This window comes from Pterocles gutturalis, unplaced genomic scaffold, assembly GCF_000699245.1.
Source record: "Pterocles gutturalis isolate BGI_N339 unplaced genomic scaffold, ASM69924v1 scaffold21896, whole genome shotgun sequence".
NCBI lineage: Eukaryota > Metazoa > Chordata > Aves > Pterocliformes > Pteroclidae > Pterocles > Pterocles gutturalis.
The window spans coordinates 56,909-73,555 of record NW_010098378.1 but is presented as its reverse complement, the minus strand read 5'-3'; the positions used below and the strand labels follow the sequence as shown (position 1 = coordinate 73,555).

Here is a 16,647-nt window from a genome sequence, read left to right as displayed (position 1 = left end):
TGGGACCGAGGAAGGCTAAAAATCTGTTGAGAGCCTGTGGTGTTTCTGGTGTTTTGCCTCCAGTCCCAGCACTGCTTTAAGTATCTCTGGAGCCAGCTGAAGGCAAAATCTTCTTAAGAGTTTAAGTGCTGATAAACAGGTGTTTTCTAAAGAGATGAGAGGCTTGTAACTCTCCGGCACATCAGGATCCTCATTCCTCAAAATTATGTGCGTACAAGCTTAACTCCTACCTGAAGCTGTAGTTGCAGGTAAGCATTTTAGAGCCAGGTTTGACTTTTTCAGAAAAGCTGGAGCTTTGTGGTGGCAGCCACATTATTACATCCAGCTGCAGGGGCCTTTCTTGCCTAGTAAATTCATTGTGTAGGAAAGAATCAATCCAATGCTTCACCTCGAATGAAATCCAGTGTGTGGTTTAAGGTGAACCTTGAATATATTGTGTGCATCTAAAGCTAACTGGAGCGTCTCTTGCTGTCAGTTACTAGAGGGCACAAAGGAACTACCTAGGAAAGAAGTTCGTTCTTCATGTCTTGGCTCTCCAGTTTACATCTGTGAAAGTGAGGGGAAAAATTCCTGTGGCTGCCAAAAGACAGGATGGCTCCAAAATTTTGGTTTCATCAGTGATTTTCCCCACCCAAATCTACTTCTGGTTTGGAAGTTAAAAATTTCAAGGGTACTTCCATTTTTTTTGTTAGTACAATTTTGTGTTCAGAAAGTACATAGGTCTCAGAGGAAATACATAAACTGCTCATAAACAGCTTTTAAGTTCAACTCGTATAATTACAAAAAATATTTCCTCATTTCTCAGGTTTCTATACTTGGAACAGTCTCTAAATATGACAGCTATATGAAGAGTATGGCAGCAAAATGAGTTGCTTTCTGAACCTACGGTTCTTTTGCAGGTTGCATGCCTCATACGGGTTCCATCTGAGGTTGTCAAGCAAAGGGCCCAGGTTTCTCCTTCCTCGAGTACCCTCCGGATTCTCTCCCACACCTTGTATCACGAGGTGAGTTCAGAGCAAAATTTTAAAGAAGTTGCTTCATTCTTCCCACTCAGTGCCATACGTGTCCTGAAGCATTCCTACTTTATTCCAGTTCTGTGCTCTCCAGCACTTTTCCATCTATTCTTCTGTTGCTAAAAGCAGCTGACGTGTTATGTTTAAGGACAACGAACCCCCATCTCCCCCACATGCATGCACTTCCATGTACACTCTAAGCAACCCTTTTTCCTCCTCTTTTTGTACAGGGTATCTACATAAAAAAAAAATGAAAAAAACCCAAACAACAAAAAAACCCCACCCAAAAATCCAGGGATTTAACTTTCCAGTTTCCAAAGCTCTATTTGTATTTATGCAAACAGCCCTTGTCTGGGACAACAGGACATCAAATCTCTGTATCTAGAGGCTGCTGCATGGTTTCCAGTTTTTGAATCAGGCTTTGGGACGGATGTCTTAAAGGCACCATTTCAGAGAGGCTCTGTAGGAGCTCTGGAAATGACTGTTCTTCTGGTATTAGTAACTTTTGAAAAATAAGGGCTTTTGTCATATTTTCAGTACTTAACACTGTTCCTTCCTGTAAAACCGGTTCACCACTGTTTTTACTGAGCCTCACAAGGGGTGTTTTTCAAGTTGTATTCTGTAAGACAAAGTGGCTCCTGAAAACACTGTGTGGAAAAATATCATACACATTTCTGTGTGTAAAAGCCAGGAAAAGGAAGACATAAATATGGCCTTTAAATGATCCGTTCGGTTTTTGTTTGCTTGTAAATGAAAACTATTGTGATAACCCTGCACAAGAGGGTCCCTGGGTCTTCTTTCTGTGATTTGGTCATTTTGGTCTAAAAGCTAGTGCTCTCAAAACCCTACGTTTTTTCCCTTCTTTGTAGCTGGCCAGAGAACCATAAGTCTTGCCAAACACTGGAATAAACTGTCCTATAAGTTATTAAATACAATTTTATATGGACTTAAACATCTATTTTTAATTGGTATAATGTTATCAGCTGGTTAAAAATACAAAATATTTGTTTTGATAAAAGCTCAGAATCAAGGCTAAGAAGGTGGACATAGGAAGCTGTCATCCTATGTGTTCATTTTGCATGAGTTTCAAAATATTTATGGGATAGTGGATATTTCTAGACCAAAATATTGGGCAAGTAAGAGTTTGAAGTAATATGTTTCTGTGCTTTCTTGCCCTTTTAATTTCAACTGTAAGGGATATTTTCTTCTTTGTACCTGATTATTCTGAACAGTGGTTAAATGATCTTTGAAATTAACATGAAACCCTTCAGCATTGTAAATCATGGAGTACAGTATACAGTGTGATAATCAATATAGTCAATTTGCAAGAAGTTGAGGTCTGACACTCAGGCTGTAATGCTTGCCTTGTAATCACCAATAAACTGTAGTCTTTGGAAAACTAATTCTATATAACTGATGCTTTCTTTTGTTGGTTTACAGGGTATTCAAGGACTTTATCGGGGTTATAAAAGCACAGTATTAAGAGAGGTAAAACACTTGTCTTTCTCCTTTTTTTAATTGATTCCTTTGCCTCACTTCTTTTTTGTTTTCTAACAAGAGGTAGTAGTAGTACAACTGAGATCAATTGCTCTAACCATAAGCTTTAAATCCTAGTGTATTTCATTCTAGATAAGTTACCAGCCTGTAATTTAAATAGAATACTGATAATGTGCACTAAGAAAACCAATGGTACCTGCAAAAAGTCCTATAAAGTCTGTCGGTGTTGTTGCTGCTAGATCATAAAAGAATGGAAATGTGTATGTTAACATGATCAAGCCATAAAACAAAGTACTGGAAACTTACTCAAGTCTTGTGATTGCATCATGTGAAGTATGTATGCCAACAATGGTGAACTGGTGGCATCAGGCCAAGTTTGGCACAGACAGATTTAGGCTTTCTTTAAATGTGTTTGTCAGCAGATGCTGAGAGATTCTGTCATCTCTGTGTATATAAGGAGGATTGTGCGCATGCTCTCTTTTTTTTTTTTTATATGTGAAAGAAATGCATTTAGTCATCCAGTCTGTGGCTGTGATATGGCATTACTTAATTCTAAATCAGAAGTAGTTCACTGTTGGAAAAAAAAACTGGAGCTAAAAATATTTTGGCCTGCTTGGCAGAAAATAGTTCCTAAACTAAAATCTCTTCATAAACGTCCTGTGAATTACAGGATTAGTGTCTTGGAAGTGTTTGATGTGCTGTGTGGACTGAAGGCAGATTATAAAAGAAAGAGAAAAACATACTGATGAACTTCCAATCTAAAAGTGTTTCAGTCTTTTGACAAGCAGAAGTTACACCACAAGTACTTCAAATAAAGAGAGAAGTCTCAGTTCCTATGAATAACAGCTATTGTCCAGGAAAGGTTCTTTACTTGCTGTGTTCAGCGTGATACATGTGGGTTTGTCCTCTTCTTATGTAGTTCAACTGAGTAAACTAGGTTTGGATCTTTGCTGCTTTTGTTTTTTAAACACAGGATCAGATCTGTTGGCTGTGTTGCCATTGGTAATGAAGCTAGTTGCAGAGGCTTTTTAAGCCTTCATTCAATAACTCGGCTTTTAAAAGTGTTTCTTCATGCTGAAAACTTTTTAGGACAGTTATGTCAGCCGGATCTTGTTGCAATATGGAATAAAGATGGATACTACCTAAAATAAGAAATACCAAATTTAGTGTTCCTTAAAGGGCTGACACATGACAATGAACTACTGTCTATTTTAGCAGTTTTGAGTGTTTAAAAATCAGTTATTTGTGCAGAGGTGACACCTGCTTTTCTGAAATATAACCCCCACCATAGCTTTGTCCTGTGCTTATTTTCTGGCTCGCTAAACACGTGTTATTCACTCAGATTTCATTTGGAGACAGGCAAAAAAGGTCAACGAATCATTTTGATTTCTCTGAGGGGTTCTGAATAAATGAATAAATTTAGATCCCGTTGAATACAGATTTTGCATACTAACAGGTAGGTAAAACACATGGTTACTACTGGGTGCTATTCTTAAAATTTGTTTTGACGTATGTCAGGGTGGTAATTAATTTGCAGACCATATTCATGGCGTAGTGTGTGACCCTGCTGAGATAACTTTGTTTGCTCAAAATGGCAGCACTTTGTTGGAAATTTAATGGGGGTCCTCTCCATTATGTATATTCATAAAAGATCCTTCAGAACTGATTTCAGTTGAAGGATTGCTTTTTGGGAGAACCTGTCCAATAGAATAATAAATAAATGATTACCAAATGAAATGTGCTTTCTCTTCAAAATGAAACAAATCATAGGAGATGTTTAAAAAAAAAAATCTTTAACGCTGTTAAGACCATTGCATTTTCTGACACTAAATATGGTAAAGCAATGTCCATTCAAGTAAGAACAGCATATTTAACCTTCAGCTGGATCTGTTGTAATCCTGACGTTTAATCTTGGTATTTTCTCTTCTTTTTAAGCACATTTCTTCCTTTAGTGAAAGTCTTTATTTTCAGTTAAAAATATAGATTAATTCATTCATCCAGGTAGCTGCATAGCATATATAGACTGATATTGAATTCTAGCTGACTTTTATACTGAGTTTGTTTATATGCTTTGGTTCTTTACATACACAAACCCCTTAATTTAGTTGCAGTCGGGTGGGATTTTTGGATAGACGGGCTTCAGTGCATAATTTTTCATTTAAAAAAAAATAATTGGAAGAGGCTGGGAGCATTGATGCTTTTCAGATGATGATATTCTTACACTGGCAAAAATTCTTGAGCCAGAATTTAAGCAAGGTTAATTTTAGTTGTTGCATGGGGATGAAATTTTGTGTTTTACATAAAGCATATTTCGGTGCCTGGACAGAGATCTGCTTTCCAATTGCTTGGACTTAGGTGAAAATGAGTCTGATTGTTTATAAAGAGAGTGCAATGTTAAAACCTTGTGTTTTTACCATAGCATAGTAGATCTTTTCAAGACAGCCTTATTCTGCTCCAGATAATCTGCATTAGCTGCTATTCTGTTTCACTTCTGGTGTGAGGTAGTTGTTTCATCCTTCATTTTTGATTTTCGTTGTTTGACTTATATCCCCTGTATCTTCTCATCAGAATACTTTTTGTACAGGTGAATATTAGAAGAGAAAGAAGATGGCTAAATATGTAATGCTTTTGGAAATAACTTTGAACCTCGATGCTTGGGAGTTTTGGCTGTGACTCTTTCACCTCCCTCCTTTTTGGTGCCTCTTCTCTCACATCACCATTACATTTTGGTCTTTACATTTTCCTTTGATGTAGTTACAGTGAATTAATCCTAAAATTGAAAGGGAAGTGAGGTATAGTGCATCATTCTGTTGGCAGTAGTAGCCTGAAAGAGACATCCATGCTCCAAGAGGAAAGATTTTGTGATAAAACACAAAGTAGAGTATGGTTATTAGGTTGCTGAATGAGACTTTGAATAAATGGCAGAAATCGGAGGCTGTGAAATGATGTGGAGTTCCCATGATGTCATTCCCAAAGCAAATCCAAGTGAGGATTGTCCTTTCCTACGGCTGTCATGCACCAGTGTGCACTGGAGTAGAAAGTGGATCATGCTACTTAGAGCAGTCAATGAACAGGTAAATTTATTAATGTTTTCCACAACAGAGACAAGTTCATTTGTAAAATCTCCAGCCATCGTATAACAAGGCAGGAGCAGACTACCAATCCACTGTAAATCCTCTAGAATTTCTTAATGGGAATGTAGTTCTGCTGCTGAGAGCTTATATAAGCAAATGGAGCCAGATTTTTAATTCCTGCGTAATTCATTTTATTAACTATGACCAAGTAGAACATCTGTTAAAATTCCATAATGTTCAGTTCATGGGAAAGACAGAAACCCCCAAGTTCCTGTTGGATCTTTTCCATTTCCATTGATGTTTCAGGACTCTAGCAGATGTCTTAAAGGACATAATTATGAATGAGAGGACAACTAAAAGAAAAGGAAGTGCCTTGTCCAGTTTCCCTGTGTACAATAGCTCACTGTACAGTGAGTTACTTCACCCTCTGTGTGCAGGTTGCAGTTTTGCACAAAAAGAGCCACAGTTAACTGTTCTGTCCCTTCTGTTGTGGGGTACCATAGTTTGGAAGAACTGAGTGGGTCCTGAGTGGGCGTTCTGTGTGGTTTTAATCTAATTTGTCACTTTTAAAAATATTGGCAGATGGACTGGGCCCTAGCCCAGAAGTAGATTCAGAAGGCAGTAAAACTAATATTAAACTCTACTTTGTAAAGGGGATGGAGGATGGCTAGCTCTTCATAATTCACAGATGTCTTGAAAGGAGACAATTGCTTTCAAATGTCAGCCTTTGCTGTGCAGGTAGCCCTGAGTAAGCTTGTCCTCTGTGTTGCCTCGTAGACTTTTCTGAGACAAGTCAGGCTCTCTGCTTGTGGTGGCCTCTGTTCAGGTAGAGGTGTAGTGATGCTTTACTTGACAGTGTTGTTTCAGAACCCATTTCTGAGCTCTGAACTTGAAAGAAAACTACTGATAAATCTGAACCCACTCTTGTACAGCATGCTGTTGATCTTACTTTCAGGCTAGTTGTCACTTTTGGGAGTCCTAGTTTTTTAGTACAATTGTGGGTTGGTTTGGATTTTTTTTTTTTGCCTTTTTCCCTTTCACTGTATGCAAGTCAGAGCCCTAAGTGGATAAAGGCAGCTACTGCTGTCCTAGGAGGGAGAGAGCGCTCCTTACTGTATTAATTTGAGGAGAAGGACATCCAGTTCAAAGTATGCTATTGCATTAATGAGTGGCAGCAGTGTGACAAAGGGGCAACAAATTCAGGCTCTTCCCAATCTCAGAAAGCCAAGAGGTAACACCGTCTCCTGCAGAGGAGGTACTGTTTGTTGTGTGTATGCTGCAGAACTAGTATCCTGTTACAACATGTGTGTCAAAAGGGGTATGGAGGATACGCAGTGCAGCCTGTGCAGATGAAGAAGGAGCTAGCAGGAAAAAGACGAACAAAAAAAACCCCTTCTTAATTTACTTACTACCTGGGAGAGGGAATCTAAAGCAACTAGCAGCAAAATGGACCTTAAAGGCACACCTGCTGCATTTTCCTAAATTTAAAGGGTCAGTGAACAAAGGATGCTGAGAAGGGTTTGTATAAAAATGTGAAATCCAGCTGAGATATGTTGACCCTGTTGACCGAGGGAGGGAAGGGATCTCTGAGGGCTGAGCTCGATAGGGAACAGTCTGCAAACAGGGAGCCTAGTTTGTTTATCCACTAGAGGTAGTTTTGCATGCTTTTCTTTTGTTAGGACATCTTTATATAAATATCCTGTTCTCCTAGCTGTTAGAGGTTTTTTTAAGTTTATCTCTGTTGCTGTAGGACAGAAAGAATGTTATTAATACATTCTTTTACTTGCACAATTAAAACTTTGATCTTCTGTCGTTCTCGGTGTATTACAGAGCAGATGTCGATAGAAATAGGCAAACAGGACACTATCTTAATACAATATTTGGAAAAATAAACATCCTCCTTAGTGAAATATGTGAAGTTTCTGTCTTTTGTTACCTTCTGGAAAACTAAGCTGGCTTTATTTTGTTTTATGATTCTAGATAGGTTAAGTTTAACCAGGAATTTGCCAGGCAGGATCTGTAACACTGGGATTTTTGACTTTTACTGAGCAGCCAGCATTTCTTTGGCTTAGGTGTTTCCATATAGAACAACAACAGTTTCATGAAAGGGATAGGAACTGTAAAATAGATTAACTAGCTAGTCCCTGACATGTGGAAAATTGTGCAGAAATTATGTGACAAGATTAATGGGAAGAAAATTGAAAAATAAGTCCCTGCTCTCCCCCCCGCCCCGTCTAGTGTATCACTGGACTTGTATCAGCTCTTGTATCACTTGTACACTTGTATCCTTCTAGATATTGATATTCAAGGGATTTTGATTTTGAAAGGTGTACTATGGTTGTTAAAGATAATTCTTGTGGGGTAAGGGCAGGAGACATGTCCGCGCTCTGGGATCACATCCTGGCTCATGACTTGGAACACTGATAAATGGACAAAAGGAATAACTGCCCTTTGCTGTTCTAGGTTATGCTCATTACATTCTCCCTGCAAACATTGGAATAGTACTTGGAAATGAAAATGGAGATCTCATAAAGTACTTGTAAATGACTTTTACAGACCACAAAATAACCCTTCTTTTTCTAATTTACCAGTTGTGGGAAATAGGTTTTGTGACATGCCTGAATGGCAAATAAACTGGCCAGGGTGGACAGAGACCTAAAGCAAATTCCTTGTTGAAGTTTAAGGGGGGGTGGCTTTTTTTTTGGTCAAGCATGTGCAGTGATCTCAGATTTTCCAGTTGAATACACTGTCTTTCTCAGGCTAGGTGCAGTATCCATATATACTGCTAGAAGCAGAACACAGCCGTCCTTGCTGCCATCGATTTGCAGTTTACCAATGGAGCGTACAATTCTTGCATCTGTCTGACATCAGTGGATATCTTCAGATGAAAAGAATTTCATATGTGCAGAGTGTTTCTGTATTTTGAAAACTACAGCCTTGCATCTAGGGTCTTTGAACAGAAAAAAACACTTTGAAAGCTATGTGCACTGAAAAGACCTCATGTGATTTGATAATGCAGATTCTTTCCAAATGAATGTGTATGCAAGCGGAGTCTTGCAGGAAGCGTATTCTACTGCATGCTTGAAATAGAGATACTATTTCCATACGTTGTCTAGTTTACTAAAGCATTTTTGCAAGCGATGTTTTCTGCAGCATTCATGGCGTAGGAATGTGTTTTGTGGGTCGGTAGCAACACTGAGCAAGAACAAGTTGAGAAGAAGAAAATGCCTAATTTTGTTCTGGTTTTCTTCATGCTGAGATGTTCCCCCCCCCCTTTTTTTTTTTTTTTTTGCTTGTTTAAGTTTATGTAACCTAAGAACTGTATTCGTTACACTGGTGGCTTTTGATTTTTTACATGTTTCACAATGGTTTGAAGAGCACACTCCACATGCTATCTCCAGTGGAGAATGTGAATTTCCCCACTCTGTTTCCCCACCTAAATAAAATTACCTGTGACAAAGATCAGGAAGTGGATGGAAATCCCTCATGAAGGAAAACACACAAAAAGCATCCCTTTCCCTCATGAGAAGGTGGGACTGTAGCAAGAGGGAGAACAGGCACCAAGATACAAAGTCCTCATTGTAAAAGGGGGAGAAGTGGTTTAAAGTAGTAAGTAGCAAATAAAAGTGATTATAAGGGGTGTTTAAAAAAAAAAAAAAGGGGCAAGCTATCTGATAGTGTCATTGGATGATGAGTAACATCTTTAAACCTTTCCAGGGCAAACTAAGGATATGGGTGTTAATGGAATAACTTTGAATCTTTGGTCATTGTAGCCTAATAGCATGATACTGAAGTCAGGGGAAGCCACTACATGTCTAATGGGATTAGACAGTTATGCCTACTTCTGTGAAATTCGGCTGGCCTTAACGCTTGTGACTGTTTAAAAGCAAAAAAACAAATCGAACAAAAATTTATGGAATTTTAGTTTTAATTCCACAGCTACGTTCTGTTATGGGTAACTGTTTTTTGTCTGTCTGAATTCTTTCTGTAGTTCTCAGTAGGAGACAAGATTTCCAATTTCACTGAGTCGTAGAGTAATCCTGCTGATGGCTGAAGGGTTGGAAACTGTTTCATTCGTGGGTGAAGCAATTTCTGTATGGCAGTGCTGAAGAGATATGTGTTCATGTGGTGTATTTGTTTATATAAAATCTCTATGAAGAGACCTATGGATGCATGTATATGTAAAATATGGTATTGTTTTTAATAATACCTTGTCAAGGGTCTTGCACTCTCTGAAGCAACTAGTCCTATAAATGTGTGTGATCGGTCTGGAACAACAAGCACAGGACTGTCTTTCAAGGATGAAATTCTTGCCTGAGGTAGAGCAAAACGTGATTCTTAGAGTGGAATACTTCTGCCGGCAGAATACAGTGCTGTCAGTATTAATAGCAATTCTCTGGTTTTCATACTTGGGCTGCTATTACCTATTTTTTCTACATCTGCTGAAAACTAGAAGCACAGTTAAAAGAATCAGCAATCCAAGATCAAAAGCTTTTTCCTAAAATTCCTTGTATGATGTTATCTCAACTGGCATTTCTGCTTTAACACAAAGACGCAAGTGTCTGCTCTGGTCAAAAGAAGATGCACTTCAGGACCTGAGGGCATAGTGGGAGTTCTGAGGAATACGGCTGGCGTGGGACCGGGAGCCTGGTCTGTCTGCTTTCTGCTCGCCCTTGAGCTTGGCAGTGGCAGAGAGCCTTTAGCACTTGTGAGTCTCCAGCCACAAATGGAGTGGTGTCTGTCATCTTGCTTTCTCTTTTATCAGAAGGAAGATGTGTCCAGAAAGATGTTTTAATATTCTGTAGGTTGTTGAAATAGTTCAGTAGGAGGGAGGTCTGGGGGCATTGACACACGAGCTCTAGGGATTTTACTTTGGGAGAGTCCCCTTCTTTCTGTTGTGGTGTTAGCACTTCTGTGGCTTCAATAGCAGGAAGCAGTGAGATTGAGCTGGAGTTCAAAGGTGGGTCTGGCGTATGCTAGTTGCTTCTGGTTCTGGTACAGGGTAAGGAACCTCTGGCAGTGGGGTCAGGCAGGCAGGTGGGGAAAAAAAATCTCCTTAAATCATCCTCATGTTGATTGTAAGAATCTGTCATCATGAAAATTCAGGTCTGCATGTGTCCATAATAACATGCCCATCAGTGGTGCTGATTTTGGTGGGAGCCCTAGTCCTTGAATTACTATTTGTGCAGATTTTTGAAGACAGCAGTGATCATGATCTTTCATCTGTAGGTACAAGAGCAGATTTGGAGGGATGTAGCTAAAGCATGTAGAAGAGAGGAAACAGATTTTAATCTAGATTGCTGCTGCTGAAACCATGCCTTCATTTGACCCTAAATAATTCCACCCAACCCTGACATGTCACTAGATTTTTTTATATGTATCTGCATGTAAATCTTGTTATGTTACTTGTTTACATTACATATAATATGTATATATAAATAAGTATTAGGCATCTACTGAGGAATCTGAAATCAAAGAGTTGAATCTGAAACCCAAAGATTATGGATGAAGGTGTGAAAACGAAACCAGATCTGTGACAGAGAGCTTATGCAATTTATCGCAGTTGTGATAATGTTTGGAAGTGTGGCTAGAGAGCACCCGTGAGAGTCTGCTACAAGAATGGTTCTTCCAAGTGGTTAGTACAGATCATACCTCATTTTTTTGAAAGATTAGCTTATTATTATCTTGCAGGAAATTAGAATTGATTCCACAGTTTTGAGTGTGGGAGAAGTGACCCCGTAAAAAGAAAATACTGAAAGTCATACCTAATTTCAGAATATGTTAGGGGCCAGATTTGTCTGGTTTTAGCTAATGAAACAGATGAAACAACTTTCCTAGCTTGTTTAAAGGGAAACCTTGGGAGTGCACTAGCAATCAATCCTTTATAGTAAACGTTTTGGCCGGTTAAGGGAAAAGAAGTTAATTTTGGGCATGGGAACTTTTGCTTCTATTTAAAAAAAAAAAAAAAAAAGAAGGTCACTATGCTCCTTTTCTATTTCTTCCTTGCTACGGGCATTGTTGACTGCAGTCCTACAGGCTGTCGTACACTAGAGGGCACACAACGCCTGCGCTTCAGCAGTGCCAGCCCAAGGACATGCCTCTCGCCAGGGATCTAATTTTAGGATGACCTGTGGATCTTGGAATTGACTTTGCTTTAATCCTGCCTCTCAGCCCAGTTGCAAAGGAAATGTAAAACTTGAAATGTTATTAATTTTATTTGACTCTGGGGACTAGTCCCATTGAATTTCCTGGGACTAACTTGTGTGAGTAAATGAAAAGAGATTTAGTTTGGGAACGATTTTATGGATTCCTATTTTTTAACTTTGACTAGGTTTTCATTTGATATGAATTGATTGAATAAGCTCTGTAGGTCTATAGCATTCCTGTGTATTCTTGCCCTGTAGAATAATGCCTACATGATCATAAAGAAGAGAAAGGAGGTTGTATGATCATGACACATTACAGTGTCCGTGCTGAGACTTCATAGGTTATGTAGTAAGCGATATTAAATTTTATTTTAGCATCAGTTTTCACCAAGATTCTGCATTTCTTTATCTTATCTGTTTTTACACAAAATACAGTAATCTTTATAATCTTTGGGATAATCCGCATGTGGTGTGCAATTAATTTGAGAATTTCATGTCACTTTGCATGTAGCTGGAAATGCATGTGGGGGATGGAACAGGAGAGATGGTGGTAGCATGATTTTCATTATTTTTATAGAAATGTAGGCAAAGCAGGCCTGGTGTGTATGCTGCAGATGGAAACAGTGTTATTAAACAAGGCTCTTATCTCACTTTTATTTTTCTGTTAATTTTATAGAAGCCAATAAAGTGTAAGCTCTGCAAACTTTCTTTATGCTGGTTCAATATGTGAAAATTGTGTTCTTGCTTTTCAAAGCCAGCAGGTCTAGCTGCAGAAAAGTAGAACTTGGCCTGAACATTTTGGCATCACGCTGCAGATACAGGAACGCTTGGGTCACTCTGCCAGTGAGTGGCTATCCCAGGCTTGAATCTTTCCCAGTTAAAGGCTGCTAGTGATGCATGATATGTGACATGGATGAATTCCTGTCTTGAGTAAACTGAGGCTTCTCAATGCTCTTTCAGACAGAACAAATCCCCAAAAAAGAGAGAGATGTAAGCCAGGATACTACCCCTGTCTTCCCATGGGAGAACAGCGAGTACATTGTATGCTGTGTTTGCATTTGACATTGTACAGTCTCTTAAAAAGAGAGGAGCAAATAAAGAAGTATCCATACATATCAGAATAAATAATATGCTTGTACCTCAGTGGGAGGTTATCTGCTCCGTTCTTGCTTTTGCTGATATGAAATCCTGAAGTGCAAGAAAACATTTTAGGAGTCTCATGAAATGTAAGACCATGAGGCACTTAATTGAATCTTGTCTTGCTGACTTTAATGTACAGACTGCCAATTAAAGCAAATTTGGCCCAGTACAATTTTGCCGCTGGCTACATACCTCACAAGTTTTAGGTGGATTTTTTTTCTCCTTTTTCTCCAACCCTCCCAGCATTTTGCCTTCTGGCCTGTACAGCTGTGCTGCTTGTATACTGTCTATTTCTGGAAATGACCCATGCAGTTAGGTCAGTTTGTTTTAGCCTTGCTCCTTGTTGCTGAAGCAGAATAGCACATTTCCCTTAACTGCATGAAAGCCAGGGCAGACAATCTTGATAAATATGATTAATGGGCCTCTTTGCTTTGCTCTGCAGCTGAAGGCTTCCTGAGGTTCTGTGTCAGCTGGGCTACAACTCCTCAAACCAACCTTTACATAGAAAATATGTCTTAAGTTCAGCTATGTTGTTAAAGATATTTTTATTCACAGCATTTACTGTAGGAAAGTCTTTGCAATTTAAATGTGGTAATGAGCGTCTGAAGAGGTAGTATTGGCAGGAAACCCAATTCATAAATATGGGTGAGTTTGGATTTTTTTCCCCTCTGTCTTGTTACTTAGAAATTTGTTGGTTACATTTCCTGTGACTGAAGTCAAGTCAGGGGCTAGTGAGGTGTTTAATTCCTTGCCCTGATCAGTAGGATAGTAACTATGATGGGAGATAGAAGCAAGTGATGGTAGCTTGGAGTTGATTGTAACTTGTCAGTACATGGAATATATTTGTAGGTTACTGTTATGTTTATTTCCAGTAATGTGACTTAAATATGGTATTCACAGAACTTGACAGAAAATATCTTCTGTGTTGTCACTTTCGTCAGAAAGAAAAACAACTGAAGTCTCACATTATCTTGATGAAAAATGGTATCCAGAAACTCCAGCAGTTGTGTGACTGCTCCTTCAGAAACAGAGTTAAAGAATATAGGGGAAAAAATCCCCACATTGATGTGTGTGATAGTAAAATAAAATGTGTGATTGGCATCAAGGAACATCCAGCTTGCACATCTCTTATGAGTTAGTAAATATTCACATTTGTAAGAGTACTCTGCGAATTCTCCTTAAAATTCAGAGGCCAGACTTTTGCCCTGCATGTGGAAATAGCTGCCTGCAGCACAGGCTGAATCCATCTAGCTTTCCTGGTGACTGCTATGCAATTGTAATTGCAAGAGCACATCAGCATTCTCAATAATTGAGTACCAGTCTTAATAGCAAATAATCCGCTTGAAGTTGTTCCCCTCTCCACTGCAATCAAAGGAGACCTTTGTTAAGGCATTAACTAACAAATTGGCTGCTAAATACTGGTAATAACCTATTTCCCATAGATTGCTTTTTAATTATAGCCTAAGACATGTGATTCCTGAAATGTTCTCTTTGGCAAACCAGTGTTTGTGGTCATTTCCAACCACTGTAACTAATTGGCAAAAAGTAATTTTTAGAGTCTTTACTGATATCAGAACACACTCTGCTTATATATTCCTGCCTCCAGAAATACTTTGAGTGTTTCTTTAACTGTTGTTAGTATTTTAATTTGAATGCATTGGGCTCTGCTGGGAAATTGTTTTAATTTTACTTCCATGTACAATGTATGTCCTCATTAGATTTTTAAACAGAGTAGATATTTTCCACTTAGCTGTTACAAGAAACTTTTCCAATGGGGGAGGAGGAATTAACTACTTTATTTTTATATGTATTAGTTAATGCAAACTCTTTATTTTGCTAACCTGTGTCTCCACAACCATTTAGAAAATTATGTTTGGTTTTTGGAGGGAGGGGGTATTTTTTTTATTTTTTAATTATTTTTTTATTTTTTTTATTTTTATTCACTGCTTTTCCTCCCCAGATTTCAATAAAGGCTGCACATCTTCCAATACATCATTCTGCTTCCTTTCAGACTTGACTCTTTTATAAGGGAGTGCAGCCATCAAAATTGGCAAGCATTAAGCTTGATAATTAGTTCAATATAGTGACCAATTCCGTGAATTACGAGTTCAAAGCAACATATGGACGTGGATGAAATCAGATTTTGGCGTTTCTCACTTAGATTGTTTCAGGACACGGCTGGAGCTTCTTTGATCTGTAAATAACAACTGCAGTTCAGTACCTCACTTAAAATACATCAAACGCATTCATGACTTTTGCTTTTACATATAGACCTCACTTCTAGTTACAGTTTTGAATCAGATTAATAAAGCTATTAATGTTTTGAGATTTCATAGAGAAGGCTACTAAAGATAGCTCTTTTCATTCTTCATGGTTTAAGAGAAGCAGCAAATCTTTCTGTCTTAATGTGCACACCAGACTGCGTCAACAGATGCAGTCAAAAGCGACCATCTCCTATATTGCAGATCCTCTACAACCTGATGGCAATGGGTGTCTTCCTTTACTCTTTGAACAGTATAAAACAAGTGAACCAAAGGCTTATTTTCACTGCACCATGCAGTAACTTACTTCAGTAACTCCTTTCCCTGCTGTAGCTTGCACATAGCAGCCTTTCTCGTAGTTCTGAACTTTGCCATGGTTTGAACTGTGCTGTGCCATCTAGCAGACAGTAGCTGGAAATAACCAGCCAAGCTCTATTTGTTACTCCTTAAAGATATACACAGGTGCTGCCCTAGTTCAATAAGCAACAGTGCCTTTCAATAGGTGGTTAAATGCACTACCTCTGAGCTTATCAGTTAGTTTTAAAAGGGCTGTATGATTTCTTGGTAGCAAAGGAATGTGGGGAATTATGGCTTCTCAGTGTTTTACCATCAGCTTTACAGTTGGGTAACTATTGCTTCTAATTTAATTCCCAGCATTTTGCTTAGGAAAGTTAAGCATTCAGTGGTAGTGCAGTGGGGCTTTTTTTTCCTGCTGCATAGTTAGTGTAATTACCCGAGTTCTTCACAAATCCTTAAGAGTTGTTTACGTAGTGCTTTGGGGTCTACTGAGGTAAAGTTCTTGTCCTGTACTCCTAATATATAACTTTGTACTCTGTGAAAATTCCCTGCAACCAAAAACCCTGTAAGCTTGAAACTTAGCTGAAAGACAAGCTTCTATTCAAGCAACCCTGTCCCATTTCTGTTTATAGTCCTTTGATAAGATGCCAGATACCTCACGCTTGGAGCATTTATTTCTGTGGGTGGCAGATGAGAAAACCCAAGCAGGCAAGTTAGACTTTTCCTGATGGGATCAGAACCATGTTCAGTCCAGTCCAGTATCTTGTCTCTCCTTGGGGCCAAATATGAAATCCTCGGGGAAGTCTGGAGGTAGGAAAGGCTCCCTGCTGTGTTTTGGGCTTACAGCTGGCAGCTGTCAAAAGGCAAACGTTCATCTTCCCTTTAGTGAGTCCTTCTTCCTACAAACACTCCCAACAAAATTTACTCTAGATGTAGGTTCTACAAATCCCCAAATTTTACATTATCCCTTTTAAATGGATGCGGCTGGCTCAGAGATTTCTTACACCAATGAATGATACTTTTTGAGGGGCAGCTTATATTTATTATCTGTGAAAACAAATGATCCTTCTTACTGATTCCCCATTTATCTTTCCCTTCAAGCCTCTCCTCCAAAATGTCCTTATTTATTTCTGTAGCCTGCCTTGCAAAACATCATTTTACACAGATAAAATTTTAATCTTTGTGGGCCAAATCATGTTCCCATCAATGTTTTCCTGCT

The 16,647-nt window shown here is 38.7% G+C and overlaps 1 protein-coding gene across 1 annotated transcript in view; it reads left to right on the top strand.

The window, feature by feature from the left end:
- The window catches only part of SLC25A26 (solute carrier family 25 (S-adenosylmethionine carrier), member 26), a gene marked incomplete at its 5' end in the record, with an annotated part of 83,653 nt that overhangs the window by 15,602 nt on the left and 51,404 nt on the right, over positions 1 to 16,647 (top strand). Inside the window, 2 exons of the mRNA XM_010072814.1 lie at positions 900 to 1,004; positions 2,454 to 2,501. Coding sequence (XP_010071116.1) covers positions 900 to 1,004; positions 2,454 to 2,501 — 153 coding nt within the window. The remainder of the gene's footprint in view (positions 1 to 899; positions 1,005 to 2,453; positions 2,502 to 16,647) is intronic.